Source organism: Polistes dominula, unplaced genomic scaffold (genome assembly GCF_049000335.1).
Source record: "Polistes dominula isolate Pdom_NZ unplaced genomic scaffold, Pdom_raw_medaka contig_73, whole genome shotgun sequence".
NCBI lineage: Eukaryota > Metazoa > Arthropoda > Insecta > Hymenoptera > Vespidae > Polistes > Polistes dominula.
In genome coordinates this window covers 8,014,196-8,037,987 of record NW_028300951.1, presented here as the reverse complement: position 1 = coordinate 8,037,987, position 23,792 = coordinate 8,014,196, and the positions used below count along the sequence as shown (strand labels likewise).

At 36.0% G+C, this 23,792-nt stretch overlaps 1 protein-coding gene across 8 annotated transcripts in view; it reads right to left on the bottom strand.

The window, feature by feature from the left end:
- The window catches only part of LOC107069531 (uncharacterized), a 59,029-nt gene extending 36,241 nt beyond the window's left edge, over positions 1-22,788 (bottom strand). Inside the window, exons 1-3 of one of the 8 annotated variants that reach the window (XM_089171867.1) lie at positions 21,497-22,788; positions 19,863-21,113; positions 7,415-7,456 (exon numbers count right to left, since the gene is read on the bottom strand). In XM_089171867.1, the coding sequence (XP_089027993.1) occupies positions 7,415-7,456; positions 19,863-20,328 (508 nt within the window). In that variant the 5' untranslated portion in view covers positions 20,329-21,113; positions 21,497-22,788. Of the gene's footprint in view, positions 1-7,414; positions 7,457-19,862 lie in introns of all 8 variants that reach the window. The other 7 variants (XM_089171868.1, XM_089171869.1, XM_089171870.1 and 4 more) reach the window with 7 other exon arrangements.
- Between the last annotated feature and the right edge of the window lie 1,004 nt (positions 22,789-23,792).

Here is a 23,792-nt window from a genome sequence, read left to right as displayed (position 1 = left end):
GGGGTGCAGGGGGTGGGAGAAAAAGGGGAAAGATACTCGTTGAAATCTAAAACTTACTGTTAGAATAAGAAGAAGAAGGAGGAGGAATAGTAAGAAGAGGGGTCCCCTCCCTTTCTCTCTCTCTCTCTCTCTTTCTCTCTCTTGAAAGAAATCATCATAGGTGTGTTGTTATATTGTCGTATAAACTCGTACCTCATACATGACGTTGGTAATATTGTGTCGTATCGTGTCGTGTCGTAGTCGTTACACCTTTGCCAACATTCAACACCACCACCACAACCACCACTATTACTACTAATACTACTACTACTACTATTACTAACACACCACGCCCATCCGTGTCAAAATATTTCCACGAGAATACGTGTATAGGCCTGCCCCCTTTTTATTCATTTTTTCTTCTTTTTTTTTTGTTATATATACTTCTCTTTCTCTCTCTCTCTTTTTCTCTCTCATGTTTCCTCGAGAGCCCATCTTCTTTCCTCTTACTCTTCTCGTACGTTACTCGCGCAAACTACCGGACTATTGCTTATGAAAGGGGTTAAAGTTGTGAGTGAGGTACACTCGCGCACAACTCTCTCTCTCTCTCTCTCTTTCTCTTTCTATTTCTTTTTCTTCTTCTTTCTCTTTCTTTCTTTCTTTCTTTTTCTCTATTACTTATGCAAACGTCAGGGTATGCGTAGGACTCCGTAAGCGAATCATTGTCCATTGTATTAACGACCGTAGTCCCAGGATATGGCGTCCTACCATTCGGAATCTTTTGTCAAGACCAGCTGAGCCAAAATGGCCTCCAATTCGTGACGTCACGATTTCACGTGCTCCAAGCAAACCGACGCTACTACCTTTATGTACGTACGAGTATATATATATATATATATATATATATATATATATATATATATTGTATGTGTTTGTATGTACTTAAAATATACATACATACGTATAATACATCGATCCTGTTTCCTATGAAACCTTATTTTTGTTTTTTAATATAAAAAAATATACACACGTGTTCAATCATCTATTAGCTAATTTTTAAAATATTTTATTTCAATACATTCGTGTTTACACACCCCATTTATACGAGGTATTTATATAGTAATTATCAATTATAATATAAAAAAAAAATTAGGTAATAATTCATTAGAGAAAAAGTGTATCGTCTAAACGTTAAACTTGCATTTTATAAGCACACACACACACACACACACGTACGTTCACGTAATATACGTAAAAAGCTTCTTAAAGTTACTCTTTTAAAGATCTCTTGACATCTTAAAGACCAAAACGAGGAAAAAACTTGTTCTTTTTTTTTTTTTTTTATTTATTTCTTTCTTTCTTCTACTCGTTTCTTAGTTTCATGTACAAGAAGAAGGTGGGTTGTTGGTGGGTGGTTGGGTTAGAGGGATGGAGAAAACTAAAAGAAAAAAAAAATATATATATATATATATATGTTTTTTTCACTGTTAGGTAGCGTATATATAAAGAAGGTAGTAGTGGTAGTAGGTATAATATTTTTTGTTCTCTGTTTAACTGTTTCTTTTAGCCTTTTTCTTCTTCTTCTTCTTGTGTTGTAATTTTCTTTTTCTTTTTCATATATATGTATATATATATTTCTTCTTCTTCTTGAAGCCTAAACGAAGCACGAACACGTTCGCAAACGGGAAATAAACGCGTCGCTCGTTCGTTCGTTATCGTCTAAGGAAAAATTACAAGCGCGTTGTGAGGGGGTGGAGGGGGTCTCGACCCTTTTATTATAATATTATAACCATTATTTAATTCTTAATATTCTTCTTTCTCTCAACTTCCCCGAGGCAAACGTCTTAAAGAATAAAATCTCCCGGTTTTTCTCTCTTTCTCTCTCTCTCTCTCTCTCTCTCTCTCTCTCTCTCTCTCTCTCTCTCTCTTTCTTACTCTTACACACACACTCACACATTCACTTTCTCTGTTTGAGGAAAAACGCCTCGGCCTATTATTATTATTATTATTATTATTATATTTCTTCGGCATTACGTTAAAGAAAAATTTCGCGTTAGTTAAGTGTGTTGGTGTTTGTGGTGAATTGTGTTTATGGTAGTGGTGGTAGTTGTGGATGGTAATGGTGATGCCTGAATAAAGAATTGAAATAACGTTATAATATCCATGATAATTAGAAATAATTTCTATGTAGGTAAAGGCCAAAGTAATGAGAAACAATTTTTCGAGATATGTGACAAGATTTTTAAATGAATGAGAAAAGAAAGTAGCACAACGAGTTTTATCGATCCTCATATACACACACACACACGCATACCTTCTCAGATCCTCTTCCCCCTTCTCCTTACGCGTATATCGATCATCCGTTTAAATCTATTCATAAATATTATCTGATAAATGTTTTCCACTTTTTTTTCTTTACTTTTCTTCTTTTTCTTCTTGTATTATTTTGTTCATTATTACTTTGGGGTTGAATGAAATCGTGCGTCTCGATGTTATGAAATCAATTTGAATCAACGTTATTACCCTATCGTCCCTTTTAATTTTATTTCTTCTTTTTCTTTTTCTCTTTTTGTTAATTAGTATATTAGTATATTTGATACTAATTAGACGTAAAAAACAAAAAAAGAAAAAAAGAAACTTGTAAATTAAACGTTCAACGTTAAAATAACGTTACATTGACTGAATGTAACGTTAATAAGAAAAAGAAAATATAGAGAAGTAAAAACGAGGAGAAGTAGAGAAATTATATTAAATTAGATACACACAACAAACTGACCTAATAATTTATCTTACCTCTTTAGAAAAAAAATAAAATAAAATAAGAAGAAAAAGAAGAAGGAAAAAAAAAAGAAGTGTATACGCGAAAAGAGAGGTACGCGAATAATAAATTAGTATCTAATAAAAAGTCAAGTCTCTTCTTAATGGAGGGAAAGTGGGTGGTTATATAGGTAGACAGGGGAAGGGAGATTGAAGGGAATAGAAGTGGTCGTTGTGTGTGTGTGTGTTAATTAAGATTGAAAAAAAAATAGAACCTAGGTGTAAAAATTGAAGATTCGTGTGTAGACGACCACGATGACGACACGAGATCAAAAAAAGAAACTCCTCCTCCACCCACCCAAAAAAAATTAATAAAAAGAAAAGAAAGAATAGACCCAAAAAGAGACAGAGAGAGAGAGAGAGAGAGAGAAAATAGAAGAAGAAGAAAAATAATAAGAATGAGAAGAAGAAAAAAAAAGAAAAAATATATATCATATATATATATATATATATATATATATATATATATATATATATATATATAAAGTATATATGAAGGTTTTCATAGAAATGACTTGGGTGTCCCGCGGTATGTTTTTTGATCGCGACTCGTTCCCCGCGTTTACCCTCCATCTCGAGTGAATCGCCCTGGCGACAGCCACCAGTAGTACAGGTCCGTACAAACAAACTGCTGCTTCTGCTACTTCTGCTGCTGCTGTTGCTGTTGCTGTTGCAGCTCCAGGCGTTGACTGTTACTAATTAAGGGTTGGTTTCACAGTACGCGTGTTAATTCTTAATTAATATCTTTGTCGCCTCCTCCGGCGTAGCAGCTCTCACCCCCACCCCTTTACCTTCTCACCTCCTCTCTCCCACCCACCCCTTCTACGTTTCCTCTCTCTCTGTCTCTTAGGTTTTTTTCCTATCTTCTTTCTGTCTTTCTTTCTTTCTTTCTTCTTTTCTTTCTTTCTTTCTTTCTCTCTGGTACAAGCTCGTTGGTGGTAGGTTCTCTCTATTTATATCTTTCCTTTCACCTCTCGAACGACACCCTCGGTCTCGTCCATCCACTTCTACTCTTCTGGAGTCTCTCGAATGAAAGGAGCTGTATGGGAACACACGCGCATCCTCGAGTCACCGCCCGGTTATAATCGTATGCTAGAAAAAGAAGGAAGGAAGGAAGGATAGATGGTTGGATGGTTGGTTTACAACAGAAGTGGGGGTAAAAAAAGGAACGAAATCGAAGAATATTAGAAGAGGAAGATTTACGAACTTGTATTGAACGGAATAAGAGAGATGAGAGGTAAAATAAGAAGATGAAGTAGTAGTTCTAGTAATAGTAGTAGTAATAGTAGTGATGGTGTAGTGAATAGTACAGAAAATGAATGGATAAAAGAAAGTAGTGGACATTTTCTGGTAAATTTACCTTAGTAAATTTACGACCCCCCCCCCTCTTCTTTTTTTGTGCTATTTGTTTTCCCTAGTAACTTATTTTTAAAATGAACGTTTCAAATGTGCTTTTTGTTTTTTTTTTTTGTTTTATTTCACTCCATCCATTTATTGCAGCTTTGATTTTTAGAAAGATAAAAGAATATAAAAGATATTTGTAATTTTGTAATATGTTTTTAATCTAATGAAAAATAGTGTATAGTATTTTGTTGTTGTTTCTCGTTTTTGTTTTTTGTTTTTTTGATTGTATCGATTTATAATCATTTCACGTTGTACGATTGTTTGTATCGGAGATTTAATTGGTTCCTATAATGGTGCAATCTTTGAACTTACAATTAGTAATCAAACAATGGTTATCTTCTTTTTAGTAGAACGAATGAAAGAAAAAAAAAAGAATAAAATTAAAAGAAATATGCTGTACCATTTCGCGTAGGTCTCAATCGAGACCGTGATTTTAGTCAGCCTTGGACTACGATTTTAAACCTTTTATATAAAGGGGCTTTTCTACTCTTTTCTTCTACTTCTTCTTCCTTCTCATCCCCCTTCTCCTCCACCTACTTCACCTTTTTCTTCACCTCTTACTCCTACTTCTTGTCCTTCTCCTTTTCTCAGGCTACTACCTACTACCGTCTTACGCGTTTCTTTTCAACGAAGATAGTAGTAAATTTCCAACGAGCAGAGCTAAAGCGACAAGATCGATAACGAAAGCAACGAAGATGATTGGATCGGACGTCGTACTATTTTTTTTTCTTCTCTCTTCATCTTTTTCATCCACCACCATTACCACCACTAACTCATCTTACTTCTTTATTCGAGACTTTTCCTAACCCTACCCCGAGAGTAACCCCCCCATTACACCCCTTCTACACTCATTTATTGCAATCACATCATCTCAAAGTTAAGACGCGTGGCATACCAACGTTAATATTTCGTTGATTCTCAATATTATCAAAGTAAATATCTCGATATCAAGTTAAATATACATATACATGTATATATACAAATAATCCTTTTGTAACACGATAGATAAGGTTGTTAGAAAATGTGTTATACGAGACCTAAATTTCATTATTCCTACGCGTCATTATTATAAAGTAATTTAGTTTTGAAATATGTTAAACAACCATTGTGTAATCTTCACTGTTGTAGTAATACAGTGCTGTACAATACAAAGATTTTTGCAAATTTTTTTAATCGTGTTAGAGCGAAACCGCGTTGTAACATTCCGTGTTGTAGGAGGGTTATATATATATATATATATATATTTGAAAAGAAAGAAGGAGGGGGTAGTAGTGGGGTGGGAAAGCTTGTAAGTTTTCTTCTTAGCAACGATGATGTTTCCCTCGCCTTTCCAATTTTCTCAGACGTCTTTACAGAGAGTGTACCGTTATCGTCCTAGCCTCGGGCAAAAGGGGTAGTTTGAAGAAGAAGAGGAAGAAGAGGAAGAAGAGGAAGAAGAAGAAGAAGAAGAAGGAGCTTTTCCTTTACTCCGAGAAATCCTTCGGTATTTTTCTTTTACCAACAAATTGGACTATTACGTTCGCAAAGGCGCTGTTACCTTGCGAAAACCGTCAGCCGTATTTCCTTCTCTCTTTCTCTTTCTGTTTCTCTCTTTCTTACCCCGTCGCTCCATTTCGTGCAACTCGTACCTAAGCTCTCAAAGTACCGCACAGTTGTTAAAACAAGCAATTCTGACGGAAAGCTCGTTACCGTTCCATCGTTTTCCCTGCACCCCGAAAAGCCCCACTCCCACCCCTACCCTAACCCCCCCCCTTCCTTGTATTCTCAAGTCCTTCGATTCTACCGAGGAAGAGCTTTGTATTCGTCGATAGAAATATATCTGCTACTTTTCTCTCTTTCTCTTTCTCTTGGTTTCCTTCCAACCCTCACCCCCCACCCTTCTATTTTCCCTCGAACTTGATTAAGGTTCGTTACTTCGTGAAAGCAGCCAAGACAAAAGTAATATAAAAGCCGAGTAAAAGAAATTTATTTTCATTTTTTTGTTTTGTTTCTTATGCAACTACTACAACAACAACAACACAACAACAACAATAATAATAACAATAATAATAATTAATAGGAATGTAAAAAAAAATTGCACGTGAAGAATTTTCACTTCCTTCTCTTTTTCTTTTTCTTTTTCTCATCTCGTTTCATTTCGTTTCTTTTCTTTTTTTATTTTCTTTTCTAATCGTTCTAACGATATTTTTCCTTGCCTCAGAATCGAATTTCTTTAGGAGGAAGAAAAAAAAAAAGTTCTCTCCTTACCGATTAGCGTTTCAATGTGTGTGCTTCAGAGATGGGAGGGAGGCGTGGTCCGGGTGGTTGAAAATTTTCTAAATGTTTTGACAGGACACTCGATACGAGTTAGCTTTCTCTCTCACTCTCGAGTTTAGTACAATTTTTTTCCTGTAATTGGAACACTCTCTCTCTCTCTCTCTTTTTCTTCAGAGTCTTTTCTTAATTTTTTTTCTTCTTCTTTCTCCCCTATTTTTTCTTTTATATCCAATTTTGTTCGTTTTTTTTTTTTTTGGTTTAATAAACATTTCCGTAAATTTTTCTTTCCCTCGTTCTCATGGTTAATGAACACAAATTAGGTATTATGTTAACAAAATGGTAATCATAATGATGATGATGATGATGATAGAAAAGAAAAAAGCGAATAGAACTTATTTAAATTCGAATAAGAAATAGATGATCGATAACCATGTATGAAAAATAATTTATAATACCTATATATGTATGATAATGATAATAATAATAACATTAAAGTAAGGTCATAGTTGCGGTGATCATTTTCAAGCTGTCATTTCTCGTAGCAAGTGGCATCGGTTTGCGAACCAACCGAGAAAACTTTTGTTTAATGGCTTGGAAAAATCAGAATCATCATCGTGCACCCGAATACGAAATGAGAGTCTCTCTCTCTTTTCGTTTCTTTTTTTTCCACTCTCTCTTTTTCTCTCTCCTGACTCGTCTTTCGTTAGCATGACGTCATCCTTGTAGCAAACGAGCCATCTGTATGACGATGATAACAAGGAACAGAATATTCTACTCTTTTCTTTTTTTTTTTTAATATTTTTTCTTTTTCTTTCTCTCTCTCTCTCTCTTTTCTTTATTTTTCTCTCTATTTTTCTTTTAATTTAATAATAATAATAAATTTAAAAGAATATACGAAAGTTAGTTTCTCTCACGATGACGATTACAATTGACATTAATATCATCATCTATCTCTCACCTGGACTTGCATTCGAGAAGTTGCCTTTCGTCTGTGAGAATCCTGTAACAAAGAAAATAAAACAAAAAGATATTTTCTATCTTTCTTCCTTTTCTTCTTCATCATCATCATCATCATCATCATCAACATCATCATCATCATCATCATCATCATCATCATCATCATCATCATCGTCACATCTTCATCTTCGTGTTCTTCTTCTTCTATATACTCTCTCTGTGTGTGTGTGTGTGTGTGTGTGTGTATGTTTGTTTGTTTATTTGTATTAATCCAAAGTATAAAATATACGTATGTGTGTTTGTGTACGTTTTTGTGTATGTGTGTAGACTTGATTACTTCGTTACACCTCGTTAATATATTTTTAATTCGAGTAATCTCCGTGGATTTTCGCAGAGTCAGTTTTCTCTCTCTCTCTCTCTCTTTTAACGACATGGGTTGGAGGAGGGAGAGGAGGAGAAGGAGGAGTTAGTCGGCAGCGATTCGATTAATTAAAACTCCGTGAAACTCCACGACACGAGGTCGCATTTCTTCGTCGAATAGTCCCTGCGAAAAGCCAAGAGTCCTGACCTTTTCTGCTTCGTCTAAATTCAATTAAAATAGGTACCGATAATGTAATGAGAGAACAGAACAGAACGTAATTTTCCTTATACATACATACATACTTATGTATTTATGCGTATGGAAAGGATAGAAGAAGAAGAAGAAGAAGAAAAAAATACTTGTAAACTAAAGGTAATTCCGATGAGATTTCTAAAACGTTTCGTTAATTTGTTATATTTTCTCTTTCATTTTTCTGCCTCGTTAAATTACCTAGTCTGTAGAAAAAGAAAAAAGGGAAAGGGAAAGGGAAAGGGACGAAGTTAGCCTTTTAAATATCACGCATGATGTCTCTCTTTTTCTTTTTTCTTTTTTTGTGCTTTCGAAAAAGATTAAAGAAGATGAAAATTTTGTTTGACCATTACGAAGTATAGTACGAGCTGTTTTCAATTCCAAAAGACGACGGACAGAAAGAGAGAGAGAGAGAGAGAGAAAGCTAGATACACCTAACCGTCCTTTCATACGTCGTTTCGTTGGGGTAGATAAAGAAAAAGAGAGAAAAGAAGAGAAGAAAAAAATAGGGGCAAAAATAAGTGAGAGAAATAAGAAAGAGAAGAAAAAAAGGGAAGAGAAGAAGCATTCCTGGTCGAGTTAGCGAGGAGGTTAAGTCTTGCTAGCGGTATTAAGATGTTTCTCAGAGTATACGGCCATTTTCTAATAAAGTCGTCTTCTTCTTCTTCTTCATCTTCTACTACCACTACTACCATTACTACTACTACTACTGCTACTACTACTAATACTTTTGACGAAGTAACATCGAGGACACCCACAGTCGCGTAGGGGTTTGAAAAACAGGGGTTGAAAAAGATTCCACCCCTGGTCTTTCTCTAAGAAAGTTAGGCGAGCATAGTAGTAGTCACTCTCTCCTCCTTCAGGGTTGAGAATGTTAGTAGTGTTGGTGAACACTCCGTGTCATTTGAAAACCACCCACCCCCTACAACCGGGGGGTTTGGTGTGTGGCTTCGTATATAAGCTCAACACTTTTGAGCGGGGGTGGGTTGTCGAGAGGAGCAGAAGAAGAAGAAGTAGAAGAAGAAGAAGAAGAAGAGTAGGAGTAAGAGTAGGAGGAGGATGAGGAGGAGGAGTAGACTGGCTTGGTTTGGTTTGCTTTGCTTTCCTTGCTTGCTTGCTTGCTTGCTGAGTCGAGCTCCACCCTAAAACGACTTTAACGAGCCGTCGTCGTCTTAAAATAGGGATGCCGAGCTTGAACCGAGTTTGCGCTGTTTGTTTGATAAATTAACCTAAAAAAGAGTATCATTCGGTAGGGTGAGGAGGTGGGGGAAGGAGAGAGGGTTGGAATCGGATCTATGAAAAAAACCATGTCTAATGACATTCAAAAAATTATTTTCTCTCTTTCTCTCTCATTCTTCTTTTATTTTCAACAGTTACCAACCCCTGTGCTATATCACCCTACCAGTTATATTTAAGTATCAATTACTTGGAAATTGTCCAATAGAATTTTTCTTTAAATTGTTCACTTTTTTTTCAGGACGCGTGCCTGCGTGTCGCATTAAGGATCTCTTATTCTCTTTCTTTCTCTTTCTTTCTCTCTCTCTCTCTCTCTCTCTTTTTCTATAGCATTCTTATACATTCTTTTTCCTGGTCTTTCTTTTTCTATCCGATTTTTTTTCTTTTCTTTTTTCTTTTCCTTTTCTTTTTTTTCCCCTTCCTTTTTACCTTTTCCCCCTGGTTCGTGTCTCCTTCTTCCCTCCTGCCCCTCTACTCCCCCCTTTTAGCAATAATCGTCGTTACTGCCAACTAGGAATCGAGAATGAAGAGAAATTTAAACCTCGATCATCGTGTCAGTCCTTACACTGCCTGCCTGGCTCGTTCTCTACCGCCGGCTGGGTTGCAAGGCCCGTGAGGTTTCAAATTTTTTGAAAACCACATAATACCAACACGACACGAAGAAAGAGTGAGAGAGACAGTTTGTGAGAGTGAGAGAGAGAAAGAGAGAGAGAGAGATAGAGAGGACAGGGGCAAAGTCTCCATTGAGAAAAATCCACTTCCTAAGTCTCGTGTTACAGGCGTGTATTTTGACAGGATCTTATTGTCGTCGCACGGCTAAGCCCTATTGACCCTATTATGGCCCTATTAGTATTATACTAGGATTTGCGGTTACTCCTTGAAAAGCTTATTCTCTCTCTCTATCTCTCTCTCTCTTTCACACATTCACTCTCCTTTTTCTCTACTTTTCTTCTTCATTCTTATTCAATAAAAGAAACATACATACGCGTGTACGCTTGATTTCCACATACGTGTTTTGCTGCGTGTATCACACGTATCACATATTTTTCCATAAATTCCTATCCCCTTATTTTTTTCTCGTGTATATATTTATATAAGAAAATTGGTTAGAACGTGTGTGTGAAAAAAAAAAGAAGAAGAAAAAGTTTGAAGATGTATAAAGAAAAGAATTAAGAATAATAGTGTGTTTACTAGAGAGAAAAGAAAAAGAAAAAGAAGACGAATAAGAGAAAATATATAAACGTGTAAGTAAGTTTTGTCGTTGTATTCTACGGAAAATTGCGAGTTCTCTTTCACCCTACAAATTAGCGACAAGAAAAGGAAGGGAGGAGGGGATAGAGAAAGAAGAGCAAACGCGAATGACGAAGAACTGTAGAGGGGAAGGGGTTTAGAGGGGGGATGTTGGAGATGAAGAAAATCGTTTGAACGGGCGGGCTCGGGCAACATATTCGTGCGCGCGCGCACACAAGCACGTACGTCCACGTTAGCCCTTCGAAGAGGCTACTGCCTATCTACCTACCTACCTACCTACCCATCTACCTACCTACCTACCTAGTATATACTACCTTCATCTTTACCAACTTGGAAGCTGGCAAGCAAGCAAGCTCGGAATGAGCTGCTACTTAGAGAACGGCTGGAAATGTATTCAGAGGCACGCAATCAAGGTTCCTCATCGTTTTCCGTGTTTCACGCACACGCAACTAACTACGGGTTACTTTCTTGCGCCTGCGCTTTGAATCACATGTATATATATATACATATATATATGTACATGCATGCACGTATAGTACGTCTATACGTATTTTGCGTGTTTGTCATGTGTCCTCTATGTATATATATATATGTGTGTGTGTGTGTGAATTATATGTAAGTTTATGTGCAGCATGCATGTATTTTGCGTATTTGTCCTCTATCATCTATGTATATATGTATATATATATATAGAAGATGTGTGTGTATGCGTGTGTTCATAAATTCGCGCGCGAACAGAGATGACGATCGGCGCGTGTGTGTTCGAGGCGTGAATTCATGTATGCTCGCGAAGTACTCTTCACCGGGGGGGACAATCGAGGTGTTGGACTGGAAATCCATACCAATTTGAGCGACTTACGCTCGTTCGCTTGAAAGCCCGCAACAACGACCAACCATACCATAGAAGGAGGAGGAGGACTGACTGACTGACTACGTTGTATGCATTCGCTACACCTCACTTACACATATATACTAAACGTCAGAAAGAGAGAGAAAGAGAGACTAGTGTTAAGAAGAACCCGATGAGTATTACCCTTACAGATCTTGCTATAATTATTTACTACGATCGAGATTAGATGAATTGGGATTATTGGTAGTATGACTACTTTTTTATTATGTAAAGAATTCTTTTTTGCTATTTTAATTTTTGTTTGTTTGTTTGATGATAACCATACGTGATTTGTATTATTTATTTATCTCTTTCAATGAATTTTTTTTTTTTTAAGAGATTACTTAATCAATTACATACAAATCGATTTTTCTACGATTTGCGTTGATATATTCGGAAGAAACAATAGTAAATTTTTTTTAAATTAATACTTTCACTTGCATACATAAAGAATTTTATAGACTTCAAAAAATTGTACTATCTGTAACAATGCAATAAACGCGCGAACTTTTGTTTCACCCTAATAGGGGTTGCAGCATCTTGGAAGAAAAATTGTTGTTTGTGTTATTGTTTGTATTTAAAAAAAAAAAGTATCTCGCATTAATCAATTGATTTCATCTATATTAAAAATTAATAAAAGTTATAATTTGTTTGCGTTTCTTTTTATCGGTATAATATAAACGATCATTTCTCGGGTTCAATCAGTCATAGTTGTATAATAATATGTGATATTTATTAATCTCATTTGGCAAGAAAGAATGTGGGAAAATTATATTGAAAATATTACAACATAAGGGAAATAGAATAAAAATAGATTGTAGGAAAGTTAGGGAAATCGTCCCAGTGGAAATCGTAGGACTTTGGCATGGAAGTGGCACGAAGGGATGAGAGAGGGGAGAGTTGGGGGTTGGGGAGGGGATCGACCGAAAGGGCTGACTGCTCGAGGGATGTTCCACGAACCTAGGAGAGGAGAGGAGAGGAGAGGGAAGAGAAGGGATAGTGGTGGAGGAGTGGTGGTGGTGGTGGTGGTGGAGGGTGAAACTCGGCGAGTTCGCCGAGGCACGCTAATGGACATAGTTTGCTGCTAATGTCCGAGACTAATTCCCGTGTTATTTCATTAACGTCCCCGCAGCTTCCCCCGAGGGGTTTTAGCTCTCTCTGGGCACCTACTGCTATGTCGCTTTAACACCATTGCCATAACGCGTGTGTTCCCACTAGTATTAGGTACGCACTAGTAGTAGGTGTACTAACACTATATCTAGTAGAATTTCACACAGCCTTAACACACCTCGTCGTGGCCCGGACACGACCTCGACATACGACCTCGATGTATAACCTTACTCTATTCGTAGGGCCCTAAGTCAAGCAACCAACCAACCCCCTTCTCTATTTGGATTTCAAACCTTTTACTTGTACTCTTGGGTGTCAAAGGGTCCAAAATTTACGACCCACGCACGATTCGTATACAAAATTTCTTATCTATTATTTCTAACCCATGAATCCTCTGTGTGTTTTGTCATTTTTTTTTTTTTTAATGGAATATTATATCGAAATAAAATCTACGAGAGGGTGGTGAGGTGTGAATAAGGGGAAAGTGGGATGTAAAAGTTTGGTTTCTTTAGGTTTTTTTTTTTGCTTGAATATGAGAATAATAATAATATATCATTTTTAAATTGGTAATAGATCATAAACTTTTCAATTAAATTTCTCTTCGTTTATATTATATTATATTGTATAATTAAATTTCACAAACATCGTTGCTTACAACGTTTAGAAAAGTTTACGATTGATTGACTGATTGATTGATTTATTGATTAATTAATTCTTATATTAGTATTTAACTATAATTATTTATTATATCGATTTAATAAGTTTGATAAATTGTAATTATCGATGATATTTTTTTTTACTACCATCACACAATCGTAGCACGTGTATTTAGACGTTCAAAGTGTCGTGAATGAGATAATATTTTTTTTTCATTATATATATATATATATATTATATATTGAAAGTAATCAATCAATTTTTCGTAATCATCGACAAGTGTTTGCGAGATAAACTAGTATAGTATAGCCCGTAAGCGGGATATATAATTACCAGAGAGAGAGAAGATACGATTAGAGATTTCGTCGTTGAACGGGAATGGGAGGAGAAGAGGGGGTTTAGGGCGGGGGGTATACTTCCTCTCGGATTGATTTGTTGAAGCGCGTTACGCGATTAGGCGATTAGGCGATTAGGCGATAGTCTGTTGCTATTACGAACGAGGGGGTCAAATGATTGACACCGCGAATATATGGAGAGAGAGAATGAGTGAAAAGAGAGAGGTTATATAGTAATGAGAGAAAATCATGTCTGACCAATGCGGGAGAAAATTTGTGGCAAATCAATCGATGATGATAGGTCAGAAGAGGGAGAAAAAGGAGGGTGAGGAGGGAATTATTCCTTTATCAGCAATAACACAATTTTGCAGTTTCGATGATAAACAAGACGATTACGATAAACTTTGAGTTATTGTAGATAAATTGCATTTATTTATTTCTTAAAAAAAAAAAACACTAACAATGATAAATAATTACCAGGATTAATTGTTCCCGAACTGGTGAGATTTGTTTATTTTTTTTTTCTATTATTTTATATTTTATATTTTGCAATATATTTTTCTTCTTTCTTTTCTTTTTTCTATACGACTTATTAAACGATAGAAAAAATTCGACTAGTAGAATGAATTCTAATCATTGAAAGTAAGTTTTATTGAAGATTATGATGATGATGACGATCATAATCGGAAAGAAATTGTATTTTTTTTCAAGGGTAAGCGTTAAAAATTGTATTTTCTCACATTTCTTTGTTACCTAAAAAGTTAAAGTACGCGTAAGAGAGAAAGGGAGAGAGAAAGAGAGAGAGTGAGAAAGAGTGAGAGAGAGAAGCGCCCTCGGTAGTGTTATCCAATTATTCTAAGTTGTTAAGGCGAGTTAGGACGCTTAAGGGACTAAATTAAGACATTCCGGGCGACAAATCTCCCAAGAATCTCAATTAACTTCTCCGAGGGCGGCGGTGCTTTAATTAACTGTTTAATTTCGTTTAATTTGCATTTCGGCGATTGCATAAGACCTTGTACAGGAATATCGATTCCAATAGTTATACCATTCACTTATATATATATATATATATATTATTATCTCTTACTTAAGATTTTCTCTTTCGTCTTTTGATAACAAAACAAAATACCAAATACACATCTCAAAGATAATTACTACAACTACTACTGCTGCTACAGGTTTCTCAGGGTTTAATATCAAATCAGATTATTTTCGATTATCTATAATATTCTGTTAATTTGCTCTAAATCAAAATAATTTTCTTTATCCTTTTTTTTTCTTTATCATAACTTAATTTCATAACATTAAAATCCTTTACTTTTCTCTGAGTTAATGAGAAATAAGTACTAGAGAAAAAAGAAACTAAACAGATAAGCATATAGGACAATTATTTATTACTCTTATTAAAATCTACGAAAACCCTTACTATATTATAAAAAAAAAAAAAAAAAAAAAGGAAAAAGAAGTAGGAAGCCTTAAAGAAAACGCGATAAGACTTTTCTCTCGTACAAATTAGCAAAATAAAGAAAAGAAGGGAAATTAATAAGAGCCGTAAAAAAAAAAAATAAGAATAAGAATTAGAGAGAGAAATGATCGGATAGGTGGGGGTGGTGGTAAGGGAAAGATTATATTAGGAAAGGGAAAGGGAGGAATTGTGGGAAGAGATCTGTGGAGAGGGGTTGGAGGAGGGATAGGGGTAGTATCGAAGAAATAAAAGAAATAGAGATGGTCTCGCGACAGGGGGGTTTTGACGCGAGAACGATATCGGATTTTAACCGTATAGAAGGCTAATTTGAATTGCATGGCACTTACGCACACGCGTGATCGCGCAATATCGTGTGCGGGCACGTAGCAGAGAGAATAAGAATATAGTATAAGAGAGTAAAGAGAGAAAAAGAGAGAGTAGAAGGTGTTGGAAGCCGTGTGTTCCTAGAGTGCAAGTAGTTCGCACGTAACCTAAGAGAGAAAAAGTATATAAGAGAAAGAGAATGTATAAGAGAGAGTAAAAGAGAGAGAGAGAGAGAGAATTGTGAACATAGAAACAGGCAGAGTGAGTGAGAGAGTGAAAGAAAGAGAGAGAGGATTGTATTATGAGTCTCTTACAACCGACTCCAGGCACTTTCCAGAAAACAAAGACCGAGCGAATTCATAATTCGCTAATTTGTTGAAGATTTTTTGCTCGAGTGCCGACGCCTAGCTCGGGTGGTATGGGCTTTGTCGCAAATGTCGGCGGCACGGCAACGAGAAACGGGGGGGATGGATGGTTACGGGTTTCGAGTCGCTTTGAAGTACTAATCAGTATCGACCTGTGCCTATAGGCCGCACCCTCCGTCTCCTCCCTCCTCCTCCTTCTCCTCTTCCTCTTCCTACTACTCCTCCATATCCTCTTTCTCCTCTTCCTTCTCCTCCACTCTCTCTCCTTCATCGCTGACTACCACCACTACCACTACCACCACCACCAGTACCAACCGATACCACCACCACCATAACTACTACCTACCACCACCATCACCGTCAGCTAACCACCCCCCGGGTGCGCAGAATTTAATCCCCTCTCCATGAAATCCCTCTTTCCTTCTCTCTCTGTCTAACTACTCACTCACTCTTTCTCTATCACTGTCTATCTTTCTTTCTTTCTTTCGTTCTTTCTTTTATTTCCTTCTTCATTTCGTTTTCTTCCTCTACTCTGAGCTCTTTCTTTTTTTTTCAATCCCCTTTCCTCCCCCTCCTCATTGATAAAAATTGTATTCTGTTTCTACGTGCGTGCGTGTGTTTATATGTGCATGTATGTGTGCTGTTCCTACGTGTAAGTACCTACTCGAAATTCTTACGATTACATCCATTATTTAATCGTTGAGAAGATTTCTTTTTTCTTTTCTTTATTTTTTTTTTGATTAGATAGAATAGATTGAAGTCGGCCCCCCCCTGCAGGTCATAAGAAAATATTTCTCTTGTTTTTTGGATTTTTGTATTGTTTCCCCTCTTCCTAATCCATCCACCACTCTCTATCATTCGTAAAACATGTAAAAGTATGCGTAAATTTGTTCTCAGCTCTAAAGGGTCAGATACCCTCTCTCTTCTATCATGCTTGTTGTTTTTTTCTCTTTATTTTCTTCTTCCTATCCTTTTTTTTTTTCTTCTTTTCTTTTTCTTTTCTTTCTTTTTTTTTTTCTTTTTCCTTATAATGTAGAGAAGAGGACGGTGTGTGTAGCAAGGGTTGCGCGATTATACGACGATTTGTTGAATGGTACGTGTCGAGAAGCGTTAGCAGAAGCAAGCAAGCAAGCAAGCAAGTCTCCTGCAGTAGGGAAAAAGAGATGTGTAGTAAGATCGTTTGAAAGAGAAAAAGAGAAAAGGGAATAAGCTACGAAAGAGAATGAGAGTGAGCGAACGAATAAGTGAGTGAGTTAGTGAGCGAGAAAGAAAAGATAGGGAATGAGTATGTGTCCTCCTACGCTAAGCGTTGATAGGCAATCTAGTTGATTGCCAACTTCAAACGAACCGAAAAGCTGTGTGCGAAAGTCGATATGGCGAGGCAAGAAAAAAAAAATTGAAAAAAAGAAAGAATGAATGAGAGAAAGAAAGAAAGAAAGTGAGAGAATCAAGAGCGAGAGAACGAATCTAAGAATTTGGAACAATACCTCTTGGGCCTCACCTTTCCTTTCCTTTCCTTTCCTTTCCTTTCCTTTACTTTATTTTACCCCCCACCCCACCCCACCCCCTCCCCCAAAACCCCCGTCACCATTTTCACTACACCCTTGTTCATCCCGATCACAGGCAAATACGATTTTCTCTCAGCGTCGTCGTCTCTCTAGACGTTTTATCGATTTCATCAACCCTCATCAAAGGTTCATTTTGTTGTTGTTGTTATTGTTTTTCTCATTTTTTTTTTCATTTCTCTAGTTTCCTTCTTTTTTTCCCTATTTTCTTATTTTTATTCTAATCATTTTTTATGTAATAGTAATAGTAATAGTATTAGTAGTAGTAGTAGTATTTTAGTACTGAAATTGACTTCATTGAGAAAATTTTATTTCTTAAGTTCGTGTGAGTTTCTTATTAACAACAACCATGATTATATTTCCTTCCCTAATTACCTCTTTGTTCTATTTATCCTATATTTATTCTAATTATCTCTTATTAATAATAATAGTAATAGCAGTATTATAGTATTTAAATTGATTTCATTGAGAAAATATTTTCAACGATTTTACTTTCCACCCTAGTTCGTATGAATTACTTATTGACAATAGCCATGGTTATATTTCTTCTTTTTATTATTATCTATCATTTTGAAAATGATAATGAAGAAAGAATTATTTTTATTGTTTACCTTTCTTTTTTCCCTAATTAACTTTTTTTCTATTTATCTTATTTTCATTCTAATTCATCTCCTAATAGTAGTAGTAATAATAGTATAGTATTTAAATTGATTTCATTAAGGAAACCTTTTACTATTCAATGATTTTCCTTTCCACCCTAGCTCTTATGAATTTTTTATTGAAAAAAAACGATGATTATATTTCTTCTTCATTTTATTATTATTATCAATCGTTGGAAAAAATGATAAAAAAGAAAAAAAAAGATCCTTGATCAGAGTCCACCTATCCCTGGCCTGTACTTTCTTCTTTAAGTCTGCCCAAGATTTTTTTAAGACAAAAAATAAAGGTACGTACGAGAAGAGTGTGAGCGAGAGAGAGAGAGAGCATACGAATGAGCACTCGCGCGCGCGCGCACGCACGCACGCACGCACGCGGGGCAAATAAAAATGTTCTCTACTGTAAGACGAGGTGCCAGAGTGACGTTTGAATGGAAGGTCTGATCCTTTGTCCTGACCCCCCCCCTCGAACGGGAACCCGATACTCGAAAAACGTTCTCAAAATTCACTACGAAACGTACGAGCCGACGTTCAAATTCTATGTTGCTTTTTTCTTTCAATGATTAACGCTGACCGATAATGATACGTATGGTATAATCATACTTCTTATAACCTTTTTTTTCTTCTTTCAAAATGACTTTATAATTGATCACCGAGTATAGATTATTATTTCTTAATTAATTCGTTTAATATTTCATTACTTAAATCAATCCTCTTATACCAATCATGAATTAACACGATACTAAATATTATATATATTTCTCGTTTTTTTTTTTTCAATTAATTTTTTATCCATGTAAACTCTTCTTTCTTTTTTTGGAATGGGGGTAGTAGGAGGCTAAAGAAAAAGGGAAACAATTTTTTCATTCCATGTTTTTTTGCAAAACGATTCATTCTCGTTTCGATAATAAAATGAATACCGGTTAACTATCCTTTTACCGAACAATAATAATATTAGTCTTACCTATCAAGATTTCTAATACGTTTCGCGAAAATCAATGGGGATGGTGGGGGATGATAAACGACGACGATGCAAAGAAATGAATTCGGTACGAGTTGAGAACAGTTTTGCGCGCGCGCTCTTAGAGCCATTTTTACGATTCATCGTGGTTCTTTGTGTTTTGGTGAGACATTGCAGGTCTCTACCCAACACTCAACTCATTATACCACTAATTATTCATAACGTTGGGGATTATTCCGACGAAAATATTCGGATTCCCACAATGTGCAAGGCGCGTAAAACGTGGCTACCGTTACATGATATTCTAACGCGTTTCTTTATGACGTCAGGATGGTTATAGAAAAAAAATATACACATACACGCACACATATATGCACATAAACACAGACAAAAATATATTAGGAAGAAGTAAGATATTTACACAATAGAAGTATATATATATATATATATATATATATATATATATATATATATATATATATATATATATGTACAGCAATTAGTTAGAATTTGATTAGTCATAGATGGATAGTAGACAACAACCCCTTAGAGAAAATGTTCAGCTGTTGTTTGTAAGTTAGAGAATTTGTTCGTGAAAATTCCCTCGATTTTAGTAAGAAAGATATCGTTGGACACAATGAAGAGGATGGGAGTGGGAGGTGGGGAGGGGGACTGAGTACGGGAACGGTAACGGGAGTGCGGGGGTGCAGGAGCACGTTCCCGTATGAGCAACAAAGGTGCGATTTTCGGTAACACGATCCTCGAGTAGTAGGCTCAGGGTGTTAAACGATAGCCATAAGTGGCACGTTAAGTGCTCGTTTAACGGGAGAACGATGATACTATATACTATCGATTGATGTCGAGTTTACCCGACGGAAGGATAAGTAGAACTAACTTGGGAATAAAATATCTGTGACTTCGCACACACACACATATACATACGCAGATCTATTCTTTAAATACAATAGAAAATAATATGAAAAAAAAAAGATAATGAAATAAATGATTATTTGTAACAAACATACCGTGTGGCGGTGTATGCTGAGTTGGACTATGTTGATGATGATTTGGGGTAACAGCAGTACCAGGAAGTACATGTTGCGCGTGTGCCGCTGGATGAACATTGACACCGGCAGGTGAGGCTGGAAGTTGACCAGGTTGATGTACCTGATGATGAGGTACATGATGCGCCGGATGAGGATGCGGTGGTGGTAGAAAAGCAGCCGCGACGGCTGCCTGTGCATTCAGGTAGGCCATACGCGAGGCCGTCAAGTTTCCTAGATTACCAAGATTTCCAAGATTACCTAGATGATTCGTCAAACTAGGCATGTAATCCCAGAGTTTGTGATGAGGTGCATTAGGTGCATAAGAAACCGCCGATACGCCGGCGGGTGGCGATCCCTGAGGTGAGCCACGATCGGTACCACTTGCATTTCCGGTACCATTCAGACCCAATAACTCTTGAATCGCGAACGGCGTACGTTGCGGCATCTTGATGCTGTCCTTTTATTCAGCCTTACACTTCTGTCCCTTTTTTTTAATTATTTTCAATATGTCATCATCTTTGCGTGATGACTATCTTCTTCTTCTTCTTCTTCTTCTTCTTCTTCTTCTTCTTCTTCTTCTTCTTCTTCTTCTTCTTCTTCTTCTTCTTCTTCTTCTTCTTCTTCTTATGTCTTTTCTTATTCTTATTTTTTTTCTCTCCCTCTTTTCTTTTTATTTATTATTTAGGAACTTTTTTTTATCTTCGTTATATATGTAATATATATATATATATATATATATATATATATGTATGTATGTAAACATATACTCGTTTCGTTATATTTCCATGAATATTCGATTAAAAACACGATTTTTGTTTGACGATATAGGCCCTCTCTGTTCACCCGTACAACACGTCCGTCCATTCACAGCATCCGACGCTCCGTAACAAACGTACACGTTCAAATAAAACTTTCTTCTTTATTATAAACGTTCCCTTTTAATAATTATCAATCGTGTAATTCTCTTCTAGGCTAACTTTCGTTGATACTTCGTTGAGATATTCACTTGGTGTTGTTAAAATACATGTATAATCCTTTAATCCTATGTTATTATCCAATAGATCTTCACAATGGATTATTAACTTTCCCCTAGGATGGATTATAATATCCCTAGGTTTAAACTTTATATCTTATTTCTGGTTCTAGATAAATATCTAGATACTCGTATTCTTCGTTTTATCTTCTTATTCTTCTTCTTTTTATTATTCTTCGTTGTATATTTTCGTGTATCTTAAGCCAGACATATATTATTATAGACAAATGGTTCGATAATTAGATAAATATATACATATACGTTTATATATATATGTATATATTTTAACTATTAATTGCTTAAGATAGAAACAAAAGATAGAAATGGAAAGAAAGTACAAGTGGTGGTAGTTTGCCGGCGGGCAAACTTTCAGTTAGCGACGGCAACCCAGTGTTCTCGTGGATGCAAAATAGTGAAAGAGAAAAAGAGAGAGAGACAGAGAAAGAGAGAGAGAGAGAGAGAGAGAATGAGATAGAAAATATATGCTTTGTTTCTCTCCTTCCAGATATATATAACAATAAAGAATATATATATATATATATAGTAGTAGAAATCAAATAAACTTCACGTCTTCATTTACCTCAGGCTATTTCTTTATATTTTCTCACGTTTTTTTTCATATATCATCTCACACTTTTTAGATAAACCATAGGAAGATAGAGTTGCGATAAAAATCAAAAAGTTCACCACAATATTCGTGTATACGTGTGTAACAGTAGTAGTAGTAGTAGAAGTAATAGTAGTAGTAGTAGTAGTAGTAGTAGTATACAACAAAATGCAATCCTGTTTTTCACGATAAAACTTAACTTATTTATCTTTCCTTGAATAAAATTCCAAACGAAAACTCTCCCCCAACAAAAAATAAAAAGAAAAGCGAAGAAAAAAAAATGAAGTATAACAAAACCAAACGAACAATCTCTCTTTTTTTATTTATCCAACAATCAACGTAACGAATAAAACAACCCAATTGTTTTCCATAATCTGATGAGACGTTGGGGGAGGGGGCTGAGTTAGAGATTAACAAAAACGACGACAACGAATAGTTTCAGTAATACTCCAAAATAATTTTGGTTTGTTGCTTATTGGTTCAATTATATTTTATGCACTGATGCTGATGCTGATGATACTGATGTTGATGATGCTGATGATACTGATGATTGTTAAATGTTCTCATCCGGATTTCAAGCTTGTGTGTTTCAATGTAACTTAAATTAATTATACTTGTATTATATATAATATATAATTATACGTCGGATTTATTTAATTTGTAAATTAATTTTTTTGTCATCTTTTTTTCTTCTTCGATGACAAAAACGTAAACGTTAATTAATGAAATATTATAAGGTATATATTTATATATATACATATATATATATATATATGTATATATATATATATATATATATATTATCTCTCACACTCGCGAGATCTTGATCGGAGCGCAACCGTGTCGTCGTCGCGGCGATGGGCAACTGAGCTCGTTCGGTGCCGGCTGTACGGGGTTGGGAGCCCCCAGGGGCGGCCACCACCAACTCTCCTTTCTCTCTCTCTCACTCTCACTCACTCACTCACTCAAACTAACACTCGTACTTGTACTCATACTCGTACTCTCTCACATTCACTCGGTTCACTCTTTTCTCTTAACAACCACCACCACTACCACCACCACTCCTCTCCTCTCCTCTTCCTCCACCTCTTCGTCTCTTGACACCCCCCCTTCGTAATGCCTAAGCTTCCCTTTCGTTCAGTTTCGTTTCGTTTCGTCGTGTCGTGCCGTTTCGTTTCGTTTCGTTTCATTTCGAATGGTGTGGTGTGGTGTGGTGCGAGATGCGGTGTGATGCGATGCGATGCTATGCGGTGCGCGCGCGCGCGCGCATACGATTCTACCCTAAGAGAGAGAGAAGAAGAAGAAGAGAAGGGGTGGGTGGGTGGGTGGCGGCCGTCCCTAAGTCGACAGTGGCCCTCTCGCATCGCCGATTGGTCCGTTTTTTCACACTCCCAACCAGGCAGACATAGCCCTAGTTACCCGACACAGAAGGTGGGCTTTACTATAGTTGACGCCTCAACATCGAGGCCTAGGATACGCCTACGATACGACGACGCCGTTTACGCGTTTTCATCTACACACCCCCAAAAACTTATTCCTCTTCTTCTTTCTTCTTTCTTCTTCTTCTTCTTCTTCTTCTTCTTCTTGGTCTTTCTTACCTTCTTCTTTTTTTCTTATTATTTATTTTTGTTTTGATTTTTTACTCTTTTAGCTTTTTATTCCTCATTCTTCTTTCACGATTCCATATATATATATATACACAGTTATTACTATTTTTATTTTTCTATTGAGATTTTATATCAATCATTATTTTCTTATTTATAAAGATAATTTTATCATATATATTTTGTTAACGTAATTATTTATTATTTCAAAATACCTTTACTAATTCGTGAATGTAATTAATTGCACATTATTATTAATTATATATATATATTTCATTCCCCATTCCCATTCCTTCCCCCTATACCCTTTCCTTTTGTTTTCTTTTTGCCTTTTACGAATTATTTAATTTAAAAAATAAAAGAATGAGGCTAATTATTAACGTTAAGTAAAAATATTGATCTTAAAAAATATTCGCGTAATAAGATTATGTTGTGGAAGATGTATTATTTTTTTTTAGGGGTGGGGAGGTGGCGGGGGGGGATAAGAATATTTATTGAAGTATATGAAATTTGTAAAAGTGGAAAAGTTCGAAGTATATTAAATGCAAGGATTAGAATTGTTGTGCCGTGTTGTGAAACTAGACTTTTCTCGCTTGGTGGGTTCTCTATTAACGACGTGGGAGTGGTCTGGGCAGGAGCCAATCAGAAAGCGCCACTTTCAACCC